The following is a 21601-nucleotide window of genomic DNA, read 5'->3' on the forward strand; positions in this document are numbered from 1 at the left end:
TGTGATACTGATTTTGTTTTTGTGTTGTGTCATATTCTGGGCATTTTGGCTTATAGATATTCTATCGCTTCAAAAGCTTCAGTTCTGCCCATGCACATTTAAAGCGTTCTTTATGTTAGATTTTGTAGTACTAGAATTGCATTTGTGTGACTATGACATATCTATCAGTGACGGTTCTGAAATTGAGATGATTACCAATTCCCAAAGCATATAGGATTTTCATTTCAAACATTCTAGTACTACAACACATCCCGCATACAGGATGGAATTTATACTTCCCACCGCACCGCTATCCTCTTTTTTTGGTAAATAGCTTATCTTATCTGCCTTTCATTTATCGTTTTTTCTTTCAAACCCACTTCGTTTACAACTCAAAACCACAACCATTACCTTCCTACGAACCGCTTATCACATCTACTCACCACTGGAGCTGCACTTCACTATCTTTCACCGTAATTAATATAAAATGTACGCGCACGAACACAAATATCAACAAAACATCGCACAAAACACACTCACACACACACACGCACACTCGACGAAAAGATCTCGCCTACAAACAATCGGCACTGGTACTGTATGTCATCGCATTTATTTATGGTTGCCTGCTGGCCGCCATCCAAGCAGCAGCTGACTAACGCAGGTTCATCAACAACGGCAACATCCACTGCGATCGGCAGCTGTCGCCTCCACCGTTAACCACCTCTTGAACACCAAACAACGGGTTAGTAGCAGGCAATGAGTGACTATGTCCGGTGTACGTTTGATGATTGTTGGTGTCGTTTTTTGGGTTGATCGGAAGCGGGTCGTGTTCGGAGATTTATTTTTGTTTTTATCTTCTTGTTAGTATTTGCGTAATCTAGTAGACTTAAGCTGTTGTCTTCATCGTCCACGGGAAGGGATAAACGATTGAGTTTAAGAGAAATGTTGATGCACTATCTACTTAACGGAATGCAGATGATCTATCAAACTCTTCCATTGGGGTATAAGGGTTATTAAACTCTGGGTAACCGGTTACCGAGAGTAACCTATTTTGTTTAAACTAGAACAATTATAACTGCATACAGTGGGCCGCTCTGCTACTACGGCAAAAAGCGAATGGGACTCAGTCCGCTCTACTCTATGGATGAATGATGGTTTTTACTACTCAGCTCCATCTGTGACCATTAATGCACCATACCCAAGTAACAATTAAAGTTTTATAGCACGCTACAAGTGCGATTTAAGTTTTATTAGTGATTATAAAACTACCATGTAACCTTAATTGTTGCTAGAATAGTGTACATTGCGGAGACAGCGGAGCTGGATCTAAATAAAACTAAATGATCTAACTGATCACCACTTGACTCTGTTTTCGTGTAGATTAAGGAAGCATACATGGGCAGAAATTAGCATACATTGTTTTCACCTAACACTAAGTCTTACCTAGTCTATGTTATGAATTGGTGTTATTAAAGCTATTTACTAGGATATTCACTAGGTAGATTTAACAATAGCACTAGCAAAAGGAGTAGATTTATGCCTTTAACGTAGAAATTGAGTTTAAGCAATAGTTCAGTTCACTTTTGATTTTTGTATAGCAGTATGGTATAATATAGAGTAGATTTATGATAGCGATTTGTTTATGTTTACGTCCTTCAGGGTGCTTCCGATCCTCTCATCAGGTCGGGTGCGGCGGGTAGTAGAGCATTATTTAGTAGGGGCATGGTCCCCTCCCCCTCCCGGAATGTGCGAAGGATTACGTGATAGCGCATTCGCATACAACACCAACGTCGAGTACTGCTAGAGATACTGGAGAGTGTTTTCGTAGATCCCGCCAGGTGCTGTTTGTACGGTTGCCCGCCGTACCTGTTCGTCGGGTGTCTATTGCATAGCAATAGACCTTTAGGCCAGCAGTTACGTTCGAACTTTGAGTCGACGATTATTACGATATCGCCAACCGTAGCAAGCTTCGACAGAGTGAACCACTAGGTTTTTCGTGTGATCGTAGGCAGATGGTCATGGACCCATTGCTTCCAGAACCTGTCTGTCATGACCTGTGACTGAATCCAATGGTTCTTTCTGTGCACATGGCTGCTATCGAAGGGAATTCACATCAAACCGATCTGCAAACGGTTTTGTACTGGAACGGGCGATATGTCGTCATCTATGGGAATGTTAATCAGTGGTCATGAGTTGACGACGTTCTCGACTTCAATGAAGGTATTTTGCAACATTTTGTCGGTGGGTAGACAGGGCTGAAGCTTAACCAAGTTTGACCTCACAATCAGTCCCATGCTCCTCCCATATGTGACGAAACCGGTAGGTTGAAAACCCAATGAGTGCGGCTTGATGTAAAGGGCGAACACGAAATTATTGCGACACATTCAACAGAGCATAACTTTTTTACCATTGGGTAAAAATCAACCAAATTTTGCACACTTTCTCATTGATGTGTATTGTTTACATGCTGTCAAACTCGAAGTCGTGTTTTTCGATTCAACGAAAATGGAGGTGAACCAACGCGAGTCGAGAGAACAAATTCTTTCCAAACACTTGGAATTTCCTGACCTGTCGCACCGGCAGTTGGGAAAAATGTTGAACATTCACCATTCAACCGTCTCCAGAGTGTTGAAGCGGTTCCAGGAGCGGTTGACGTTGGACCACGGCAAAGGAGCTGGAAGAAAACCGGGACCGGAGAACAAAAAGACGGAGGGTAAAGGTGAAGCGGATGATTAAAGCAAATCCCAACGTCTCAAGCCGTGATTTGGTTAAAAACATTGGCATGTCGCAGAGCTACGTCCAGAATGCAAAGAAGAGAGCTGGACTACATACATACAAGGTACAGAACTTCCCAAACCGCGATGAGCGGCAACAATCGACGGCTAAAACTCGGGCACGGAAGCTCTACGAGAAGATGCTGACAAAATATGGCTGCTGTGTGATAGACGACGAAACGTATATAAAAGCCGATTTTAAGCAAATTCCGGGGTTGGAGTTTTTCACCGGCAAGAGCAAGTTCTATGTGGACGACAAATTTAAGAAGAAGAAAATGTCGAAGTTCGCCTCCAAATATCTCAGGCCATCTGCTCTTGCGGACTGAGTGAGCCTTTCGTGACAAAAGGCACAGTAAATGGCGAGATCTACAAATCTGAGTGCCTCGAGAAGCGCATTTTGCCGTTCTTCCAGCAGCACGACGAAGCTCCGCTATTTTGGCCAGATTTGGCATCATGCTACTATTCTAAAAGTGTCCTGGAGTGGTATGAGGCCCAATCTGTCCATTTTGTTCCAGAGGACATGAATCCGCCAAACTGTCCGGAGCTGCGCCCGGTGGAGCAGTACTGGGCAATGATGAAGCGGGAACTTCGGAAGAGCAAGAAGACAGTCAAAGACGAGAAGGACATGTTAAGAAAATGGAAAAAAAACTGAGAAACTGATACCGGATGACACTGTAAAGACTTTGGTGGAGGGCATCAAGCGAAAATGCGAAAGGCTCCATCGATTAACTTTTCTTTTGATTTTTGAAGTAAATATATGTATAAAACTACCCTTAAAATTTTGGTTTGATTTTAAACATATGAAAATTGGCATGACATTTTCGGTGTCTCAATAATTTCGTGTTCGCCCTTTATACTCACTTGCCAATCGGTCGTGATCGAGCTCAAGGAGCTTTTATTCTCAGGTGATACGATTCTCGTAATCGCCGATCAGCCATGTCCATTCTAGAAACGACAGCTAACGACATTGTTTACTACATCCCCATGCATGTTTGCTTGGATTTCAGTATGCAAACAAAGTTGTTCGCTGTCATATTTTCTTGCTGCACGTTTACCTCACTCCTCACCTAGTTACTGCCAAAGACGAATCACCTTAGAACTCTAAGCACCTTGATCGAGCCATTGAATTGCTGCCTTAAGCGGTTTGCTTGTAGACTGGAAATTAGTTCCCCGATCGCTGTAGATGACTGCTGGGACACCCCTCCTAGCCACAACATTTCTAATGGCCGAAATACAAGAGTCGGTAGTCAGTGTGTAAACGATCTGCAAGAGAATAGCTCGACTAGTTAGACAGTCGTTTTTTGCGAATGTCGTCCTACCAGGACCAGTATTGGACCGAAATAATCCACCCCCATGTAGGTGAATAGGCAGCTAAATGCAGTCAGACTGTGACTGCGGAAGGTCAGTCATCGCTGGATGCTGTGGCTTCACTCGATCGTTCTTGTATCGTTGACAGTTTCTCCGAACTTCTTGATACGTGGCTTTCAGTCAAGGAATACGGTAGCGCTGGAAGACCGCTTGAAGCACCCATGTGTGTCGGCGGTGATCAGTTGTGTGATGTGATGATTCCGAGTGGAAGAACGACTTCGAACGCTCGCAACGCCGTTTTCGTCCTGGAAGGCGCCGCAAAAGAGCAGCTTATTTCTGATTATCTTAGTTTGCTCTCCTTTCGAGAGGTATCTCTCAGCCAACGTAGCGATCTCATCGGCGTATATTCCTGACTGTACTTGGCGATATCAATACTTTTCTGCTTTTTGTCATTTCTTCCTGTGTCAGCGGTCCAGTGAATCATCGTTCTCGGATCGATGCTCGCTACAAGCTACCAATATATCTGAATATGAGTGCTACATGACCCATTTGGAACATTTTTGTAGATTAAAGACCGGGTCTATCATTTGAAGTAGTAGATGCGGGCGAAGCCCTGTTACGATCGGTTTTCCGAGATTAGGGATTTTCGGTCAGGCGTCTGCGTCTTGTCGAAGCAATTCTGGATTACGAAACCAACGACCAAATCGGGAACTCGGGACCATTTTATTCCTTCATCAGCGACGTTCAGTTTCGTCGGAAACCATCGCCAGTCGTTGACGTCCGTCGACTCTAAGATTACACTCATGAGGAATGCTATAAACTGGTTGTATCGGCCGGATGGTCGGATATCAACTAGCATAATATATCTTTGTGATTTATCCAGAAGTATTGCTTGCTGATCTTGATGGAAAGAGACGCCAGTATTGTATCCGCTAATCGAACGCCGAGTACAGTTGCTTGAATTTGGGTTAAGCTGAAATTTAAGGGGTGGTTTTTGCTCCTACTATTGAGTATTCGATCGCATCCCTTTCTTGAAATCTAAGATATACGATCGCTGCAAAGCCGTTCTCGCTTGCATCCGCGAACGTGTGCATCTCTGCTATAGCCCTACCGTTGGCAATGTCCGGTAACATAATGGAACTTCCACTAGTCCAATCTTCGGAAAGACCGCCAGCCATGTTAGTCACTTCTTGGAGTGTGCGTCTTCGATTTGGTCATTCCAGCGGACCGATGTTCCTCAAATTTCTTGAAAAAGAACCTTCACGAACCTCAATAAATGGACGATCAATCCCAAAGCGTCATGTATCATCATCAGTGTGCAGAAAACACGTTTCGTTGGCCGACGACAACCTGATAGCAGAACTTGATCATAGCAGGACGAAAATTTTTATATGAAACGATCGGTTGAAATGTTGCACCACTTTCAGAGCATCTTTTCTGTTGTAGTTTCGTCGCCGATGTTTAAATTTTTCTCCTCTGCCGTTTCCACCTTGGGAGTCGTCATGACCGTACCAGAGTTTGTTATCCAGTTTCAAATCCGACTTGCTCGTGGATCTTTCTCACATTCTGAGCCAGTTTTACTGCATTTTCTTCCGTCTTCGTGCTTACGAGTATGACATCACTGTTATGCTGCTTGAAGATAGCGTCCACTGCTTCTGAGTACTCTTGCTTGAACCGTTTTGCGACGTACACGTTTGGCTAAGACTCATTGCTATTTATACAAAAGAACCGTTGGCAATGTTAATCTTCGTCTCGAATTCGCATTTAGTGAAACATCTCTTTGAGGTCACCGCTTACTGCCTCTTTGAACTCACGGAAGCGAACCAGCACTGAAGTTAGCTGGTCCGAACCTATCAACAGCACTGAATTTAGAGAAACACGGAAAGTGGTGTCTGCGGCATCCCCAACCAAATGAAACTTAGCCGGTTTTTTCGTGTTAGCAACTAAGAAGATAGGAAGGTACCAGATTTGTGCATATCGTACTTGTAGTTCTCCTGCAGTCAACTACGTAGCCCTTACTGACTCCTGGATCTTCGCATCAAGATAGTCGGCTAATATTTGATTCTTGCTCAATCGGGTTTCTAGACACTTCCATCGCTTAAAGGCCATCACTCCGCTGCCCGGAAGTCGGTCGTGATCGTTTTTCCAGAGAAGACCACATTCGTAGCGCATGAGATAGGAGAAGTCTGTTCGGCTTGATAACTCCAACGCTATCCAACGCAAAGTATGATTTCATTGTTCTGTGTAGGTCATCATCATACTCCCGAGTACAATCGCATTTATGGACGCTATAGAAGTTCACGTAACCACCGATTCTTTCCATTGCAGTTACCGTAAACTCAAACGAATCTTCACGGCAATCGGTTCACTTCGCTCACCTTCGCGACTTCATTCCGCGTTGCGTGGCGGGGTCCAAGCCAATTAGAATTCGTGGACTGATGTCGTGGTAATCCTCCAGTGGATGTCGAAACAAATGTGCATATATCTGCTGTAGAACAGAAATTAGCGATGTTTGCTTTGGTTTTTTTTAGAGAGGAGACCATGTTGATCCCTGAAAGTTCATACTTCGAGCTTTTTGCTGCTACCTGCTGCAAATTATTCGCCATCTTCCACGTATCACCCGTCCACTTCAAACACAGGGACATTCTTGGTCCTTCGACACCAAGCTCGTCCGACAGGCTTTGTTCCATCAAAGTGAGCTCGTCGTCGATAATGCATAAGTCCTTCTTTTCCGGTCCCGTACAATACGGCTAGAAGAATGCGAAACAGTACTACCGACTATCCTTGATGCAGATTATGTTTCGGTTCAAAAGTGGCTTTGATGTTGACGCATTATCGTAGTGGGTCTCCTGATTGTGGAGTAGAGGATGGTGTAGGTATTTGTACCCGTTCATGCCGCATTGTTTTTGCTGTTTGCAGAAGCCGTTGTATTTTCGAAGACACTTTCGGCATAGCTTGCACTCCTTAACTGTTGCTCAATTTGAATCGCTGCTGAAGCCCTCAAATCTGCATCACCATGCAACCGTCGAACAGTTGTCCTTGCACATAGGTTTTCTCGGGATCTGTTACAACCCGTTTTGGTTCACTGTGAAAATGGGATGGTTTAGCGTTGCTTGAGTGAGTTGCTTGATGAAAATTTAGGTATCCGTCCTTTTTGACTCTTCGCATTCTTCACACTACGATATATACCCATACACTGAAGGCGGCGAGATTCGGGTTTGAGATATTACGATCAATCTTCGTCCAGTCCAGTTTCAGGGATGCCGGCAGACGTTCTACTAGCTCGTACCGGAGAGACGCGTTGAAGATAAAATCGTCGACTTCCCACGCTCGGGCCGTTTCGATCATGTGCTTCACTGTCAATGCAAAATTGGCCGCTGTTTCGAGCTTCTTCATGTTCGGCGATGAAAGCTTTATGTTTTTTTAACAGAATTATCGCCTCTGATCGCTCAGTGTAGAATGTCTTTCCATTACATTCGAAGGACGAAGTAACTCGCATTTAATAGCATCCAGTGCCTTTTCCTTCAGACACTTCCGCGGTCTTAACATGTTCTTTTCGTCTCTGAACCTACACATCTGCGTAGATGAGTTAAACATAGCGTAGAATAGCAGCCAGTATTCCAATGTACCGTCGAACTCGGGCAGATCCCTTGAAGCCGCCTGTCGCGCCGTAATCTGACTTCGTTTGAGAACGCACACTCTCGTAGGGGACCGTCACTACTTCACCTTGTTGCGAGGGATCGGTGTTGATTACTGACCTAGAACAAAGGTATTGGCCCCGTCTGGATCCCGGGATTCGTCGAAGGGATTCGTCTATGGTCGATGCGAAAAGCTATCACCCAATTCCGCTAGAAATGACGGTCTAGCTTGAATGCCCATTTGGGCGAGCTGGATGGCTAGTGATTTGCGGGTGAGTATGAGTTGTGATATTGTGTCCTATCCGGGTACCAGACATGGTCGAAGAGAAGAACGCCGGCCCAGGATTCGTATGCGGTCGATTCCGTGAAGAATGATGCGACGCATGTTGCAGGAAGCCCATTTGGATATTCATTTGGACGAACTCTAGTACTGGCAGCTTTCGTGTTGGCTGCTGGAAGGAGGCTCCTGGGATTGAAGGACGCATGACTGTCGTTCTGCTGCTGCGCGTCTTGTGCCGATGCAGATGTGAACGGTTGATCCACTTGATATTGCTGTTGTGCCAACTGCGCCTGAAGACATACCTGGGCGCGCACATTACGCTGCTTGGTATGGATAGTTTATGGATTTCATCCGGTTCGGTACAGACATGGACGATTTCCTCAACATCATAAAAGAATTTTATAAACTGTTGTGGAGACAATCAATTTCTAATTCAGTGTACAATAATTCAACAACTTTTCTGTATACTTTTAATGATCTAGCCTCGGTTAAAATTCTCTGACAACACTGCCTATTCCGAACGGCTTACACTTACACTGTCCATGCCAATAATAGCTATTAGCCAACTGAACACGGTGATGATCACCACTTGACTCTATTTTCGTATAGATTGAGGTAGCATAAATGATCAGACATTATCATACATTGTTTTCACCTAACACTAAGTCTTACTCAGCTTATGGTGCTATTTACTATAGGATATTCACTAGGTAGATTTAACAATAGCACTAGCAACAGGAATTTATTTATAACGAAATTAGAACAATTTTACAGCTATCTTATACATTTATAGGAGGGAATAATATATTATTCGTAAGACACTTTAGGATTTTAGCAGGGATATTTTTGGAGCAATGAATTATTAATTAGGCGTAGCATTTTACAACCATATTAAAACTAGGAATAACTAGAGGGAGTGAATCAATTTTATTAAGAATAGGGGGAAAGTTGAATAGGGCTATTCTTATGAGTAGTAGTACTGTTGGGCATTTCTTAACGAGATTTAATAACTAAAACTAGAGAAGACAGTGGCAAATGGGTTTTGGGAAGATATTCAGGGCGGAGGTGAATTTCTACATATGGGTATCAGAGACAAAGAAGAGAAGGTGGAAAAAGCTGACAGGGGGAGAAAAATATTAACTTTCAATTTATGGCATCGGGCCATCAACGGTATGGATTACAGGCTCGGACGGCCTTCATCTCGAGCTGTCAGTGGTTTCTCCAAATGATTTCGTAGTTCGGCTCAAATGCGGATCGGCAACACACCGCGTTGCGCAGTGTTATGTTTGTGCTGTAGGTCCCGTGTTTGTTAACTCGTTTGACAGAGATGTCACCTTGAAGTCGCACCAAACCATCGCTGATGTACGGTACAGACGGAAGAGGGAACTTCTGTGAATGATAAGAAAAAATAAAAGGGGTTGTTAAATCTGAATATTGGTGGTTTTTAGGAAGGTACATATATTTAGGGAGGGACATATAGTGGAGATTGCGGTTTGCCAGTACATCCCGAACCGGGACATTGGGTGATCTTCCTCAGGCCCGAAAGGAGTTCAATAGTTAAGATCTGATAGAAAAATACTCGGTGCATGCCCAGACAATATGTTCAATGTCGTGAAATCCGATGACAGATACCACTATTCGCGAGCCTAATACGTCGGAGATGAGCGTCTAGCATGTAGTGATTGGACATGAGCCGAGACATCACATGACCTATATTCATTCCTCTATACTACGGTTTCGTTGATCCCTTCGGCATGATGAAATGTAGCTACGACCCATCTCTCAATTGCTTATCGATGTCTGATAACTTTCTAGCGTCTTCTGATGAAAGATATTGAAAAATTCATTGAAGCAGATTAGTCTTTCGTAGATGTCACCTTCTAAATCGCTTATCTTAGCTAAAAAGTCCGCTTCTTCATTACTTTGTATGTAAGGAAACTCAAGCTATGGTAATCTTGTAGGTCTTACAGATGAGGCACGCAAGAGTTTCCATATTTTCCCTAGTAAATACGAAATGTGCTTCCTAGGTTTCACCGAACGAAGAGCCTCTATTGAGCTGAGGCTGACCGAAACGACAAAGTAATGATCGGTGGGCAAAGTATCAATAATCCCAAGGGTACAATGAAAAGCAGCGAGTTCTGCGACGTAAACTGAAGTAGGATCGTTGGGTTTGAAAAAAAGGCAGTGAGGTTGTGATTGATGATACCGAAGCCAGTGCAGCCGTCGTGGCTTGACCCATCGGTGTAAAGCATCTTGTTGGAGTCGAGTTTTCGAAATTGACTATGAAAGATGTTTAGTATCACTTGCGGACGTATCTCATCTTTCATGGATGTGTCGAAGAATACTGTTGAATCAGAAGCGTGAGAGAGAGAGATTGACATGGTTGGGATAACATGAAGAAGGATTAACATTTTGTGCCATGTAATGGAAGTGCAATGACATCAATCGGGTTTGAGAATTGAGCTCCACATGTTGCAATTACTAACGGGTTCAAGATATCGCATCGGATTCACAATCGATTTTTCGACGGGAGTACGCTCGCCAGCACTTCTAAACTCATCGTATAGGTCACGTGCATGCAACCCAAAGCAATTCTCAAACAACAATACTGCATTCGCTCTAGTTTGATGAAGTGTATGTTTTAGCAGAGCGGAAACAGAAACTCTCGTACTCCATCACCGACAATTTCAGATGTGACATCCCCAGGGACTTTTAGAGTCGAACCAGACCCCGAGATATTTGAATGAGATATTTGAACCTGAAATATTTTGACCCATTGATTGAAGCTATAGTTGCGCTGGTTCACGCTTCCTTGAAAATACCACTAGCTCTAGTTTTCTCCTTGGAGAATTCGATACCCAGGTGGAAGGCGGAAGGCCCAGGTAGACAAATTAGCCAAGGTACCTTGCAATGGTCCTTGTAAATTGACAGCCTTGGAACCAGTAATAGAGACCACACCGTCATCTGCAAGCTGCCTTAGCGTTCAGGAATTGATAAAACATTCGTCAATGTCATTCACGTAAAAATTGTAGGGATGGGAGCTAAGACATGAGCCCTGTGGAAGGCTCATGTTACACAATAAGAGAGCAAGTGACAGCTCCACCATCGAAAATAGTGTTTTATTCGCGCTATCGTGAGGGGATGCGGCGCGGTAGATCTTCAGTGCCGGGGCTGAATCCGCATAAACCTTCCTGGCAAAATCGAATATCCAACCGTTGAAATATTCCACGCTCTCGTTAGTACTGTTCCGGTTTCGTAGGCGCTGGGTCGCTGCCCCAAAGAGTGCTCATCGATGTTTCTCTCGTTAGTCCGTCAACGACCGGCGCCAGTAGCTACGTTTTTTGGCTTTCATTAAACTCTTCATTCGCGTTTCTAAGATTGCGTACTGTCGATAGCTAGCGGGTAGCCCGTCGTTTCGGAAGGTCTTATACGCGACTTCCTTTTTTACAATGGAGAAGACGTACTTACCCAGTACACGTGTTATTGGTAGGTGTCCAAGCTACCACACGAGGTGTACTTTGGGCGAGTCGGGCTCGAATGGTGACGCTGCCATTAATACCGACTAAACTCCATTGGGCTCCGCCATCGTTCCCCCCAGGGACTACCTCTCGGTATTACTTCTGGGGGGATGGCTGTACTTGATGTACTCATTCACTCTCACTCACGCGTTCATACGTCCTGTATGAGGCTTACTTGGGTGCTCTCTCTATCGCACCTTGATTCACTCTCTAACACTCCACATGAGGCTGATTTTTGTTCTCACCTTTTTCGTTCCTTGCGAGGCTGACTTGTGTGCTCACCTTTTTCATTCCTTGCTAGGCTTACTTTTGTGCTCGCCTCTACCATACCATGTGAGGCTGACTTGGATGCTCACCCTATCACCTGGTTCACTCTCGATCGTACCACTCTATTATACCCCTGTCGCTCCCCCTGGCATCCCATGTGGGACATTTTTCTTAGGCCCCACTTCTGACATACCATGCGAGGCTAACTTATGTGCTCAGCTTTCTCATTCCTTGCTAGGCTTACTTTTGTGCTAGCCTTTACCATACCATGTGAGGCTGATTTTTGTGCCCACCCTTAACATAACGACTTGGAAGCTCACCCTTTCACTCCTCTGCCACGCCACGAGGCATCGATAGCTAAGTCCCAACATACTACGCTACGACCCTCCCATCTTGACATGAGGCAGTCCACATATACGCCTATACACTCGCTCTTCTGCCTTGCTTCGGGGTGGCTAGGTTTACGCCTTACGCGGTTGCCAGTCGCTGCGCCAAACCTGCCTCAGCATGGACAGACCATTCACTCACTAACCAATCACTAGTTAGTCGTGCCCATCGTCTGTTGCTCGGTGCGCTAAATTACCTGTAGCCTACAGGCAATCTGGGTGGTTGCGGTCGAGACTGCGTTCCTCTTCTCAACCGATTGACACATCCGCTGAATAAGGGTATCAGGGGTTGTGTTGTTGTGCATTGCTCTTCTTTCGACGTCGAAACGAGGACATACGAACAGTATGTGTTCGGTAGTTTCGTCTACACCTGGGCAGTCCGGGCAGGTTGGGACCTCCGCGTGCCCGAACCTGTGGAAGTACTGTCGGAAACAGCCATGGCCTGACAGGAATTGTATCAGATGGAAGAGAACTTCCCCATGGGGTCTTCCCACCCAGCTCGATATGCTAGGTATCAGCCGGTGGGTCCACCTACCTTTCGAGGAGTTATCCCACTCATGCTGCCATCTAGCGACCGAGGTCACCCTGGTGCGCTCGTGGGCTCCTCTATTTCCACGTAGCTCGAAGCACTCCTCATCTTCCCGAATGACCAGCCCGACTGGCATCTTGCTCGCTATCACGCAGGATGCATCGTGTGATACCGTGCGGTAGGCAGATATCACTCTGAGGCACATCACGCAGTAGGTGCTCTCCAGTTTCTGTAGGTAACTGGTTACCCTTAGTGCTCTTGACCATTACGGGCCGCCGTACCTGAGGATAGATACGGCAACGCCTGCCAGTAACCTGCGTCTACTGGCGCACACCTTTGAGCTGTTGGACATCATCCTCGATAGAGCCGCAACAGTAGTCGACGCTCTCTTGCATGTATAGTCGACATGGCTGCCGAAGCTCAGCTTGTCGTCTATAATGACTCCGAGAGACTTCAGACTCCGCTGTGAGGTGATCGCGACTTCTCCCACATGGATAACTGCATGTTGTGCCGACTTGCGGTTGTTGACGATAACTACCTCCGTCTTATGATGAGCGAGCTCCAGGCCTCTCGCGCTCATCCATTCCTCCACCGTGTTGATCGCGTGTTCTGCGGTTAGTTCTACCTCAGGGATTGACTCCCCGTAGACCTCCAAGGTTACGTCGTCGGCAAAGCCGACGATCTTAACCCCAGGACGGAACTTCAGTCTCAGAACCCCGTCATACATGAGGTTCCATAGCACCGGGCCTAGGATCGAGCCCTGCGGGACTCCGGCAGTAATCTAAACCTTTTTCTGACCGGCATCGGTCTCGTATAGCAGTACGCGGTTCTGGAAGTAACTTTCCAGGATCCGGTACAGACCCACCGGTAGGCTGAGCCGGTGTAACGAGAGCGCGATGGCATCCCAGCTTGCGCTGTTGAATGCGTTCTTCACGTCAAGTGTCACTAACGCACAGTATCGAATGCCTCGCCTTTTTCGTTGGATCGCTATCTCGGCAGTCTTTATCACTGAGTTGATAGCGTCCACTGTGGACTTACCCTTCCGAAAGCCAAACGGGTTGCTTGACAGGCCGTCCGCACCTTCTGCGTACGGGGTTAGCCTGTTGAGGATAATTCTCTCAAGCAATTTGCCAGTCGTGTCGATCAGACCCGGGCTTCGGCAACAGCACCAATTTCTGCCTTTTCCATCTATCGGGGAAACGGCACTCGTCAAGGCATCTCTGCATAGCTAGCCTGAACATGTTCGGGTTCGCTATGATCGCTGCCTTGAGAGCGCTGTTTGGAACTCCATCCGGCCCTGGAGCTTTGTTCATCGCTAGGGATTTAGCCACTGCGAGTAGTTCTTCATTCGTCACCGGAGCCACCATTTCAGCCGTGCCCGCATTGTCTCGTAGTGCAGACGGCCAGGGCCTTGTGGCTCGAGATGGGAAGAGTACTTCGATAATCGTCGCCAACCGGTCCGGAGACCGTTCTGGGGGTGAAGAGCCCCCTTTGGTCGTGGCCATCACGATCCTGTAGGCGTCACCCCACGGATTCGCGTTGGCACTCTCACACAGGTTGTCGAAACACGCTCTCTTGCTGCTTTTAAATACGCGACTGCTTTCTCCGCGTACACTGAGCACTCTTTGTCCCACCATGGGTTGCGGGACCGTCTTCGAGAGTTTGCGTCTGGTACGCGTTTAGTCTGAGCGTGGTGTTGAGAATCAAGTCAGCCTGGAATCCGTACTTTTCCTAGGAAGGAAGCTCTTGTATGGACTCGATTTTACCGGATATCGCGAAAACGATATCGCGAAAACGTGATTGTATTCGGTGGTTCTGAAACGTTAGTAATAGTAATTACGATTGGCAGATTGTTGCTGCCGTAAGGATCAGGGATTACCTTCCACATACAATCCAGCAACAGCGATGTCGAGCAGAGTGACAAGTCTAAGACGCTTAGGTGTGCTGGAGGAGCAGGAATCCGTGTCATTTGACCCATGTTCAAAATAGTCATATTGAAGTTGTTGCATAGCTCATAGAGTGAGGTAGATCGATAATCGTTCTGAAGGCAACCTCATGTCGTACCGTGGGACTTAAAATCACCTAAAACTAGCCTCTGTGCGGAGAGAAGTTCTGCAATATTGCGAAGCCGTCGGTGGCCGACTGAGGCTCTAGGGGGAATGTAGGTGGAAGCAATGCAAAGGTCTTTGCCTTTAATTCTAGTTTGGCAAGTGACAACTTCATTGCCTGGTGTCGAGAGGAGGTGGACTCGACTTAAAAGAATAGCACTTTTTGATCCCCAAAAGTACTCCTCCGTAAAAGTCTTCTCGATCCAAGCGAATAATATTAAAATTGTGGAAGTTGAAGTCGATTTTTGAAGTAAACAATGTTTCGCATAATGCAAACACATCGCATTTTAAACTATTTATTAAAATTTTCTGCAATTCCACTGTAGGACAGTGATCAAATCCGTGACCTCGGTCGATGAATTAGCCATCGAAGGATACAATCGCTGAAAGGATGGCCCATTTTGCACTGCATCAAGAATGGTTTTACTGCAAGGGAAAGCTCGAGATACCTTTAAGAGGGTCAGAAATATTTAAAGCTGTAAAAATATGGTCCACAATATCGGAGAAATTTATTAAGCCAGCACTGGTTTCTTTCTCTTGCTAGGATATGGGAACCCTTGGGATTTTTGATGTTCCATTAAGTGATGGGCACTGCTTTTCTGAACTCAGGTTTCTGAGACCAGGAGCTACTTGCTTCGGTTTTGCACCAATAGTTATTTTTGTAAGACCTTTTGGCCTTTACAACGAAGCTTATGAGAGGAAATGCTCGTCAGTAGACAAATTAGTATAGATATTCGTAGAGACCGGTGGCGTAGCTATCTTTAGCATTTTCGCAAAATATCGGGGAACGCTTAAGTTACCCCTCGCGCTGTTTGTAAACGGGACCTGTCGGGGCTCACGTGAATTTTCCTCAAGCTTGATACTTAAGCTCGGGTTTACAACCCTTCCACAGGAATCATCCACATGATTCCCATTGCACTTCCCACAATGAATCTAATTGCTACAATGGGAGGCTGTGTCTACCAGTTTGCTAGTCATGCAGTTCATGACCCGCGGCACAAAAAAGCCATCAAGTAGACGAATCTTGTCGAGGTGGAGGTAGTTGGGTAGAACGGATCTGGCGAAGGTCACGCGATAAGAGTCTAAGTTGACATGTGCTCCCTTCCCGTCAGCTGCGACTGATGCTGAATGCAAATGTTTGCAGCTCAGTATCTTCACTGGCTGAAGCATGGGGTCTTTAAAACAGCCAACCCTATGTGTCAGCAGATCTGCCCAATTCCATCTCGAATCGGCAACGATCCCGTCACACTCAAGCCGATTCGATGGTACATATACTGTATACTTCTTCGTAAAGGCCTGTAGCTAGCAATATCATTTGGCTGCTTCAAACTATTTACCACCACCTGAAGCTTATTTGGACGAATTTTCGATATTTCTGTCACGGCTAAATATTGCTCCGTCAGAATTCTGCAATAGATTCATAAAAAAAATACGAATGGCCCGGTTGCGGATGTGAGTACAATTTCAGTCGGGGAGGCGACATCCATCTCGCTTTGAGGCAAATCATTATCAGAGAAAGTCATTTTTGCACAGGCCTATTGCTACCCCCCAAAAAGGATTTATTTTCATAACACTCAATACAACTAGTAAAAAAGTTCATAATTTCGTTTGTACACTAGCGCCTCGTGATGACAGAGTACCGAATTAACAAATTAATTTTCTGGAGCAACGAGAAGGTAGTCAGGGTCACTTGATTGAAAAAGTTTATGATATCTAATTTCAATTATACACTAGCGCCACATGGAAACAGTGAATAGAACTAAAATGAAAAATCATCCACATCTCCTTTTTTCGAACAACTTTTCTGAAGACACGAATTATGTTGGCCGTTAGGGTAATATAAACAAGTTAAAATGCACAGCTTCACACGCACACTAGTGCCACTTAGTAATAGAATTCTGATACCAATTGTTCACCTACTGAACCCGCTTGAGCTTTAGAATAATTTTTTTAATGAGTGTAGCTTTGCAGATAAGCAGAATCTCGAGATATAGCACCCTCAATTTACCCCTTTAAGGTGATGCTAAAATTTTCGATGTAATGCAATATGCAGTGTGGGTAGGGGAACATGGGGAGACTTGACCAGGTTTTCAGTTAAAACTGCATAAATCTCTAAAAAAGCCTTCAATCCCTCAAAAGTCATTCAGATATAATGCGCAAAGTTATTGCGCGTCTTCATGATTTTTTGCAGAATTTTTAATTTAATATTTGAAAAGTTACAAAAGTTTTTCTGTGATCGTTTTTTCTGGTCAAGTCTCCCCATTGCGGGGAGACTTGACCAAGGCGTGGGGAGACTTGACCAAGAGAATTTTGAAAAATCATAACAAAAAATAATGACATAAAACCTACTGTAATTATTTTTTTCCCTATTGTCGAGATCCTTAGGTAACAGTAAAAAATATAAAAGAGTTGCATTTGATAAATTTTGATTTTTTTAATGCATTTCTTTTCAAGGATTAACTGTACTGCTTGCATTGCATGTTCACACGTCACGAAATCAGCCCTACTTTTGCTAACTTTGTTTACAAATATTAAAATATAAAGACTTATGTTTGGGGTGGAATTTTTTTATGGCGTGATTAACATTAACAGTAGATACCAAAGCTTAATAAATATTAGGAATTTTGTATCTTTCTTCAGCTGATCGCCACTTGGTCAAGTCTCCCCATAAAATCTTGGTCAAGTCTCCCCAACATTAGTTATTGCGTTCAATGTCATGCAAATTCTAGTAATAACTTTTCCAATGTTCCAGTTTATGTTAAATCATTTCACTGCTCCACAAGGATTAAGATGGTATATTAGTACATTAATAGTAATTAGTAGTCGAGTAGATATTTCCATACAAAGTTTGATAAAAAATTACATCATTTAATTCAAATTTATTAATCAAGTAATATTTTCTGTAAGGAAAGGATATTTCATTCCAAACTTTTAAAATTACCTTAACGGATCGAAACAAGTATAAAAATATTTTTGAAAATAATTTAAGAATCGAATAGAAGACGCCATAGCCGAAAATAGAATTTTGCGCTTGGTCAAGTCTCCCCATGTTCCCCTATTGCAATACTTCATGAAACGATTCGAAAGTTTTGACGGGGAGTTAGTATCCGATTACAGTGACTTTAATTAGAATCGGTGATGTGACTGGATGTGAAATACTAACTAGATCCAACCAGGATTCCAGCTGGACTTACTGAACACCTACTTAGTATTAATCCGCCATATACACTTTAAATCCATATCATTGATAGTTAGGTCTATTCCACTTTTGATTTTGACGTGCGAAAATCGAAAGATTTATTTAATAAAATAATCTGTTACAACGTCCAAGTCTACGAGTGTTGTTAGCAATGAGCAGAGCATTTCAGCTCATACAGGTACCTATTCAATCGTGTGAACAGTATTTCTACCAGTGCTATTGTTTAACTTTTTTTCTGTGCTTTTTCCTGTAAATACACGACTTTCATTTGGTTTCTCCAACCCGATCTACACGGGTTCCTTTTGTATGTTCTTATCAAAACACATTCACCCGTTAAAACCAATATCACTCGAACGGGTGTGGCTTTTTGTGGTTTGCACTTCCACAGGCGATGTTTTACCGTAATCATATTTTAATACTTTACCTTCTTTCCACCCAATATTTTCAGACTTGTCGCTCTTGTAAATGAGTAAGTTTAACGCTGGACGGAAACAGGCGGCGCCCTCCCTACTCGCGCAACCTATCGTCGAGGCCGGGCAAAACTAGGCTAGGATTCATTTCTACTAACTAGAACGAGAGATCGACCGGCGGACGTGGTGTGGCAGGTGGCAGCATTTGTGCTTCTAGCCTCTGCCCGGTATGTCTACTAGCAACAGTCACAATTATTATAACAAATATTAGCTAACAAAGCAAAACAAAAAGAAAATGCGAACTCTGAGAATGTGAATAGCTTCGAAATAGGGTTTTTGGTAGGCAAGCTCATTCAAATGTTCATTGTAAGAGTTGACAAACAGCGTAGCTTGTAGATGAGAGGCAAGTTTCAAATTAACAGAAAAGCGCTCGTTGATTTTCTTCGTCGAAAGAAATATGACAAGGATTGCGCTATATATTTTTCATTACTTCTACAACGCTGCTGTCCAATTGGTAGAGCCGGTGATTGCGGTTCTGATTTGAGAGAAACTTTTGTTGAAGAGACAATATTCAATGTAAGGAAGTTTTTGTTCATTTCTAACTTTTTTCGAACATTTTGTAAAGATATGTTTTCCTCTTTATGCAGGATTTCGAATCAAATTGAATGTAACATGGTTTCAGTAAATTTAAAATATCTTTTGCGTATTTTTCCAGAAACAAAGAATAGACCTTTGCTTTTTATAATATTGTAAAGCCATTCGAATATTTTTTTTTTAATATACGTTTAGTGAAGGAAGTCTTCCTTCCATTCGATCCAACTGAAAGGGAAGTGTTTCAACAAGTTTCCTGTATTAAAATATTGTCTGTAATAAAAAAAAACTTGTGACGCCATTGATCATTAGATTTTCTTTGCCTGGCAGGTGCTATTCTACAGAACGAGGGAGGTAGAGCTCGTTGAATAAATTCTAGTTATAGCTAAGACATCAAATCACCCAGTAGTAGAAAAGGAAAAAAAAAACTATTATCGAGAACAACCTGCTATCGTCTGGCTAGCTTGTAACAAAGAACACAAACGAAAGCTTCGCATAAAACACAGATTCCTAAACTGGTTCTACACATTTTCCTCAAAATCACTGACAAACCAATATGTCACAACCAAACAATAAAGCCGATAAGCGAAACTAAGCTGAAGTAATATATTATTACATATTATATCAATGTTGATAAATTTAAAAAAACCTATCTAATTGATTGACTATTATTATAATCATTGGATCATTACAATTTACCAGCTCCTGTAACTTCCGGCTGAGTCTACCGAGTGCAGGAGAAACTAACACACCTAAATTACGCATTATGAAAGCAACGTGGGAGAGAGATAATGAAACGAAACAGAATCAAATCACTGAGTTTAGTTTGACTATAATTTAAGACATGCGAAGCAAAACACAAAGCCTGCAGTGCATTGTCGCTGTGACTTTAAAACGAGAAAATAGAAATGTTTAAAATTGAATAATAAATTCTAGTATTCTAATATGTTAAATTATGTATAAAACACAAATAAGAAAGAAAAGAAAAAACGGTAAAAAAGAACCATCATAATGTAATTTAATTAATTGATAAAACTAACACTACACCCGAAACCAACATAAAAAAATCACTTTGAGATAGCCAATAACAGCAAAAAGCAACACGACACGAACGATTAAAAAAGTCATTAAATTCAGCAAAGATCCGTTTGCCGAACTAGCAGTAACACCTCATTGTTGAGAAGCAAAACAACTATTAATCTTAAATTATGATTCATTTTGGAAGGGTATTTCACCTGATTAAAATGTGTTTTCCGTTAAGAGTATAGCAAAAGTATGAAAGTGCTATTATACACTAATCATGGTTGGCCTTGCATTAGTATCAGTTCCTTCTAGAGGTTGGTCCGATGCGATCCGCTATGGTTTGTTTTCACGCAAGCTGCTAGCACGATGCGTATTTTCCGGTTGCCTGCTGCATAATTATGCAATCAAGTGCTGCAAATTTTGACAATTCAACTGTAATCTGTGTGTGTAATTCTTTTTGTCCAGTAACAACATATAATCAGAACCGATATTTACTCCGAGACATTTTGATAAACGTAGTAACATTGAAAAAGCGTTTCAATTAAGGCGCTAAACAGAAAATAAGTCCGATTCCGAACCTCAGATTGTTCACGTAAATTATCCATTCTGCTCGTCGTGCGATGTATGTATAGAGAAAAAGCGTTGGCTAAGATGCAGAGAGATCGTAGAACACAGGTCAAATGAAGAGCTTTGGGGAAAACATGTACGAGTTTTGAAAAAGGTAATGGAAGCTTATTTACCCATCAACAATTACAACAAAAACGGATAAATACACACAGTGATTGGTGAATGATGGTTTTGATGAGAGATACCTAGATGATAGTAGAAATGACTAATGAGAGAATAAAAACAAAGATGAGGATGTGAGCGGAAAAAAGAAGATTGATAATTCTATTAATGCTTGTAATAAATGCTTTATATATAAAATATATAAAACCAATAAAAATATTTAAACATAATTGTTTTGTGTGACATTTAATCCGAAATTTACTTACATACGGGTGCAAAATCGATTAACAGTAGGGCTTTTGCACGGAAGCCCCTGATCGTGTTGTATGTATGAAGGATTATTTCTCTCTCTCGCTCTATCTCTGACACACACACTTTCTCTCTCTCATGCACACTTTCTCTCTCTCACACACACACTAGCCTAACTGGCCTATCAGGATTGACGTCAATAACACCGTGATTACGGCATACTGGCCATGGCGAACGTAAACGGATAGGACACGGATCACTAATTAGACGGCGACTTTAGGCTTACAGGCGTGCTGTTCTACTCCCTGAGTAAGGAAGGATGACACCGACTTGAAACGGCGACTGGGCTAACAGCACGGCGGCCACCGTCCCGTCAAAACGTTGGCAGGTCTCCGGGTACATTCAAAACTCGTCACCATTTAGTTGGTACTAAGTTCGGATAGACCATTCCCGATTTTACGCCGATCCGTCTCTGAACACTACTCTCCGTGAAGGTTAGTGTCAAACCTAGCATGAACTCCCTGCTCGCATAGATAACCATGGGACCACAAGAGGCGACTGTATACAACGAATGGAGATAGCGGCCCGGAGTTGGGATCCATCAGCATGT

General features: G+C 43.3%; 1 protein-coding gene across 13 annotated transcripts in view; it reads left to right on the forward strand.

The window, feature by feature from the left end:
- Positions 1 to 20972, forward strand: part of LOC131695556 (ensconsin-like) — a 105384-nt gene extending 84412 nt beyond the window's left edge. For all 13 annotated transcript variants that reach the window (XM_058984081.1, XM_058984080.1, XM_058984086.1 and 10 more), the window contains one exon: positions 18438 to 20972. In XM_058984081.1, the coding sequence (XP_058840064.1) occupies positions 18438 to 18454 (17 nt within the window). In that variant the 3' untranslated portion in view covers positions 18455 to 20972. The remainder of the gene's footprint in view (positions 1 to 18437) is intronic.
- Positions 20973 to 21601: the final 629 nt, after the last annotated feature.

Source organism: Topomyia yanbarensis, unplaced genomic scaffold (genome assembly GCF_030247195.1).
Source record: "Topomyia yanbarensis strain Yona2022 unplaced genomic scaffold, ASM3024719v1 HiC_scaffold_43, whole genome shotgun sequence".
NCBI lineage: Eukaryota > Metazoa > Arthropoda > Insecta > Diptera > Culicidae > Topomyia > Topomyia yanbarensis.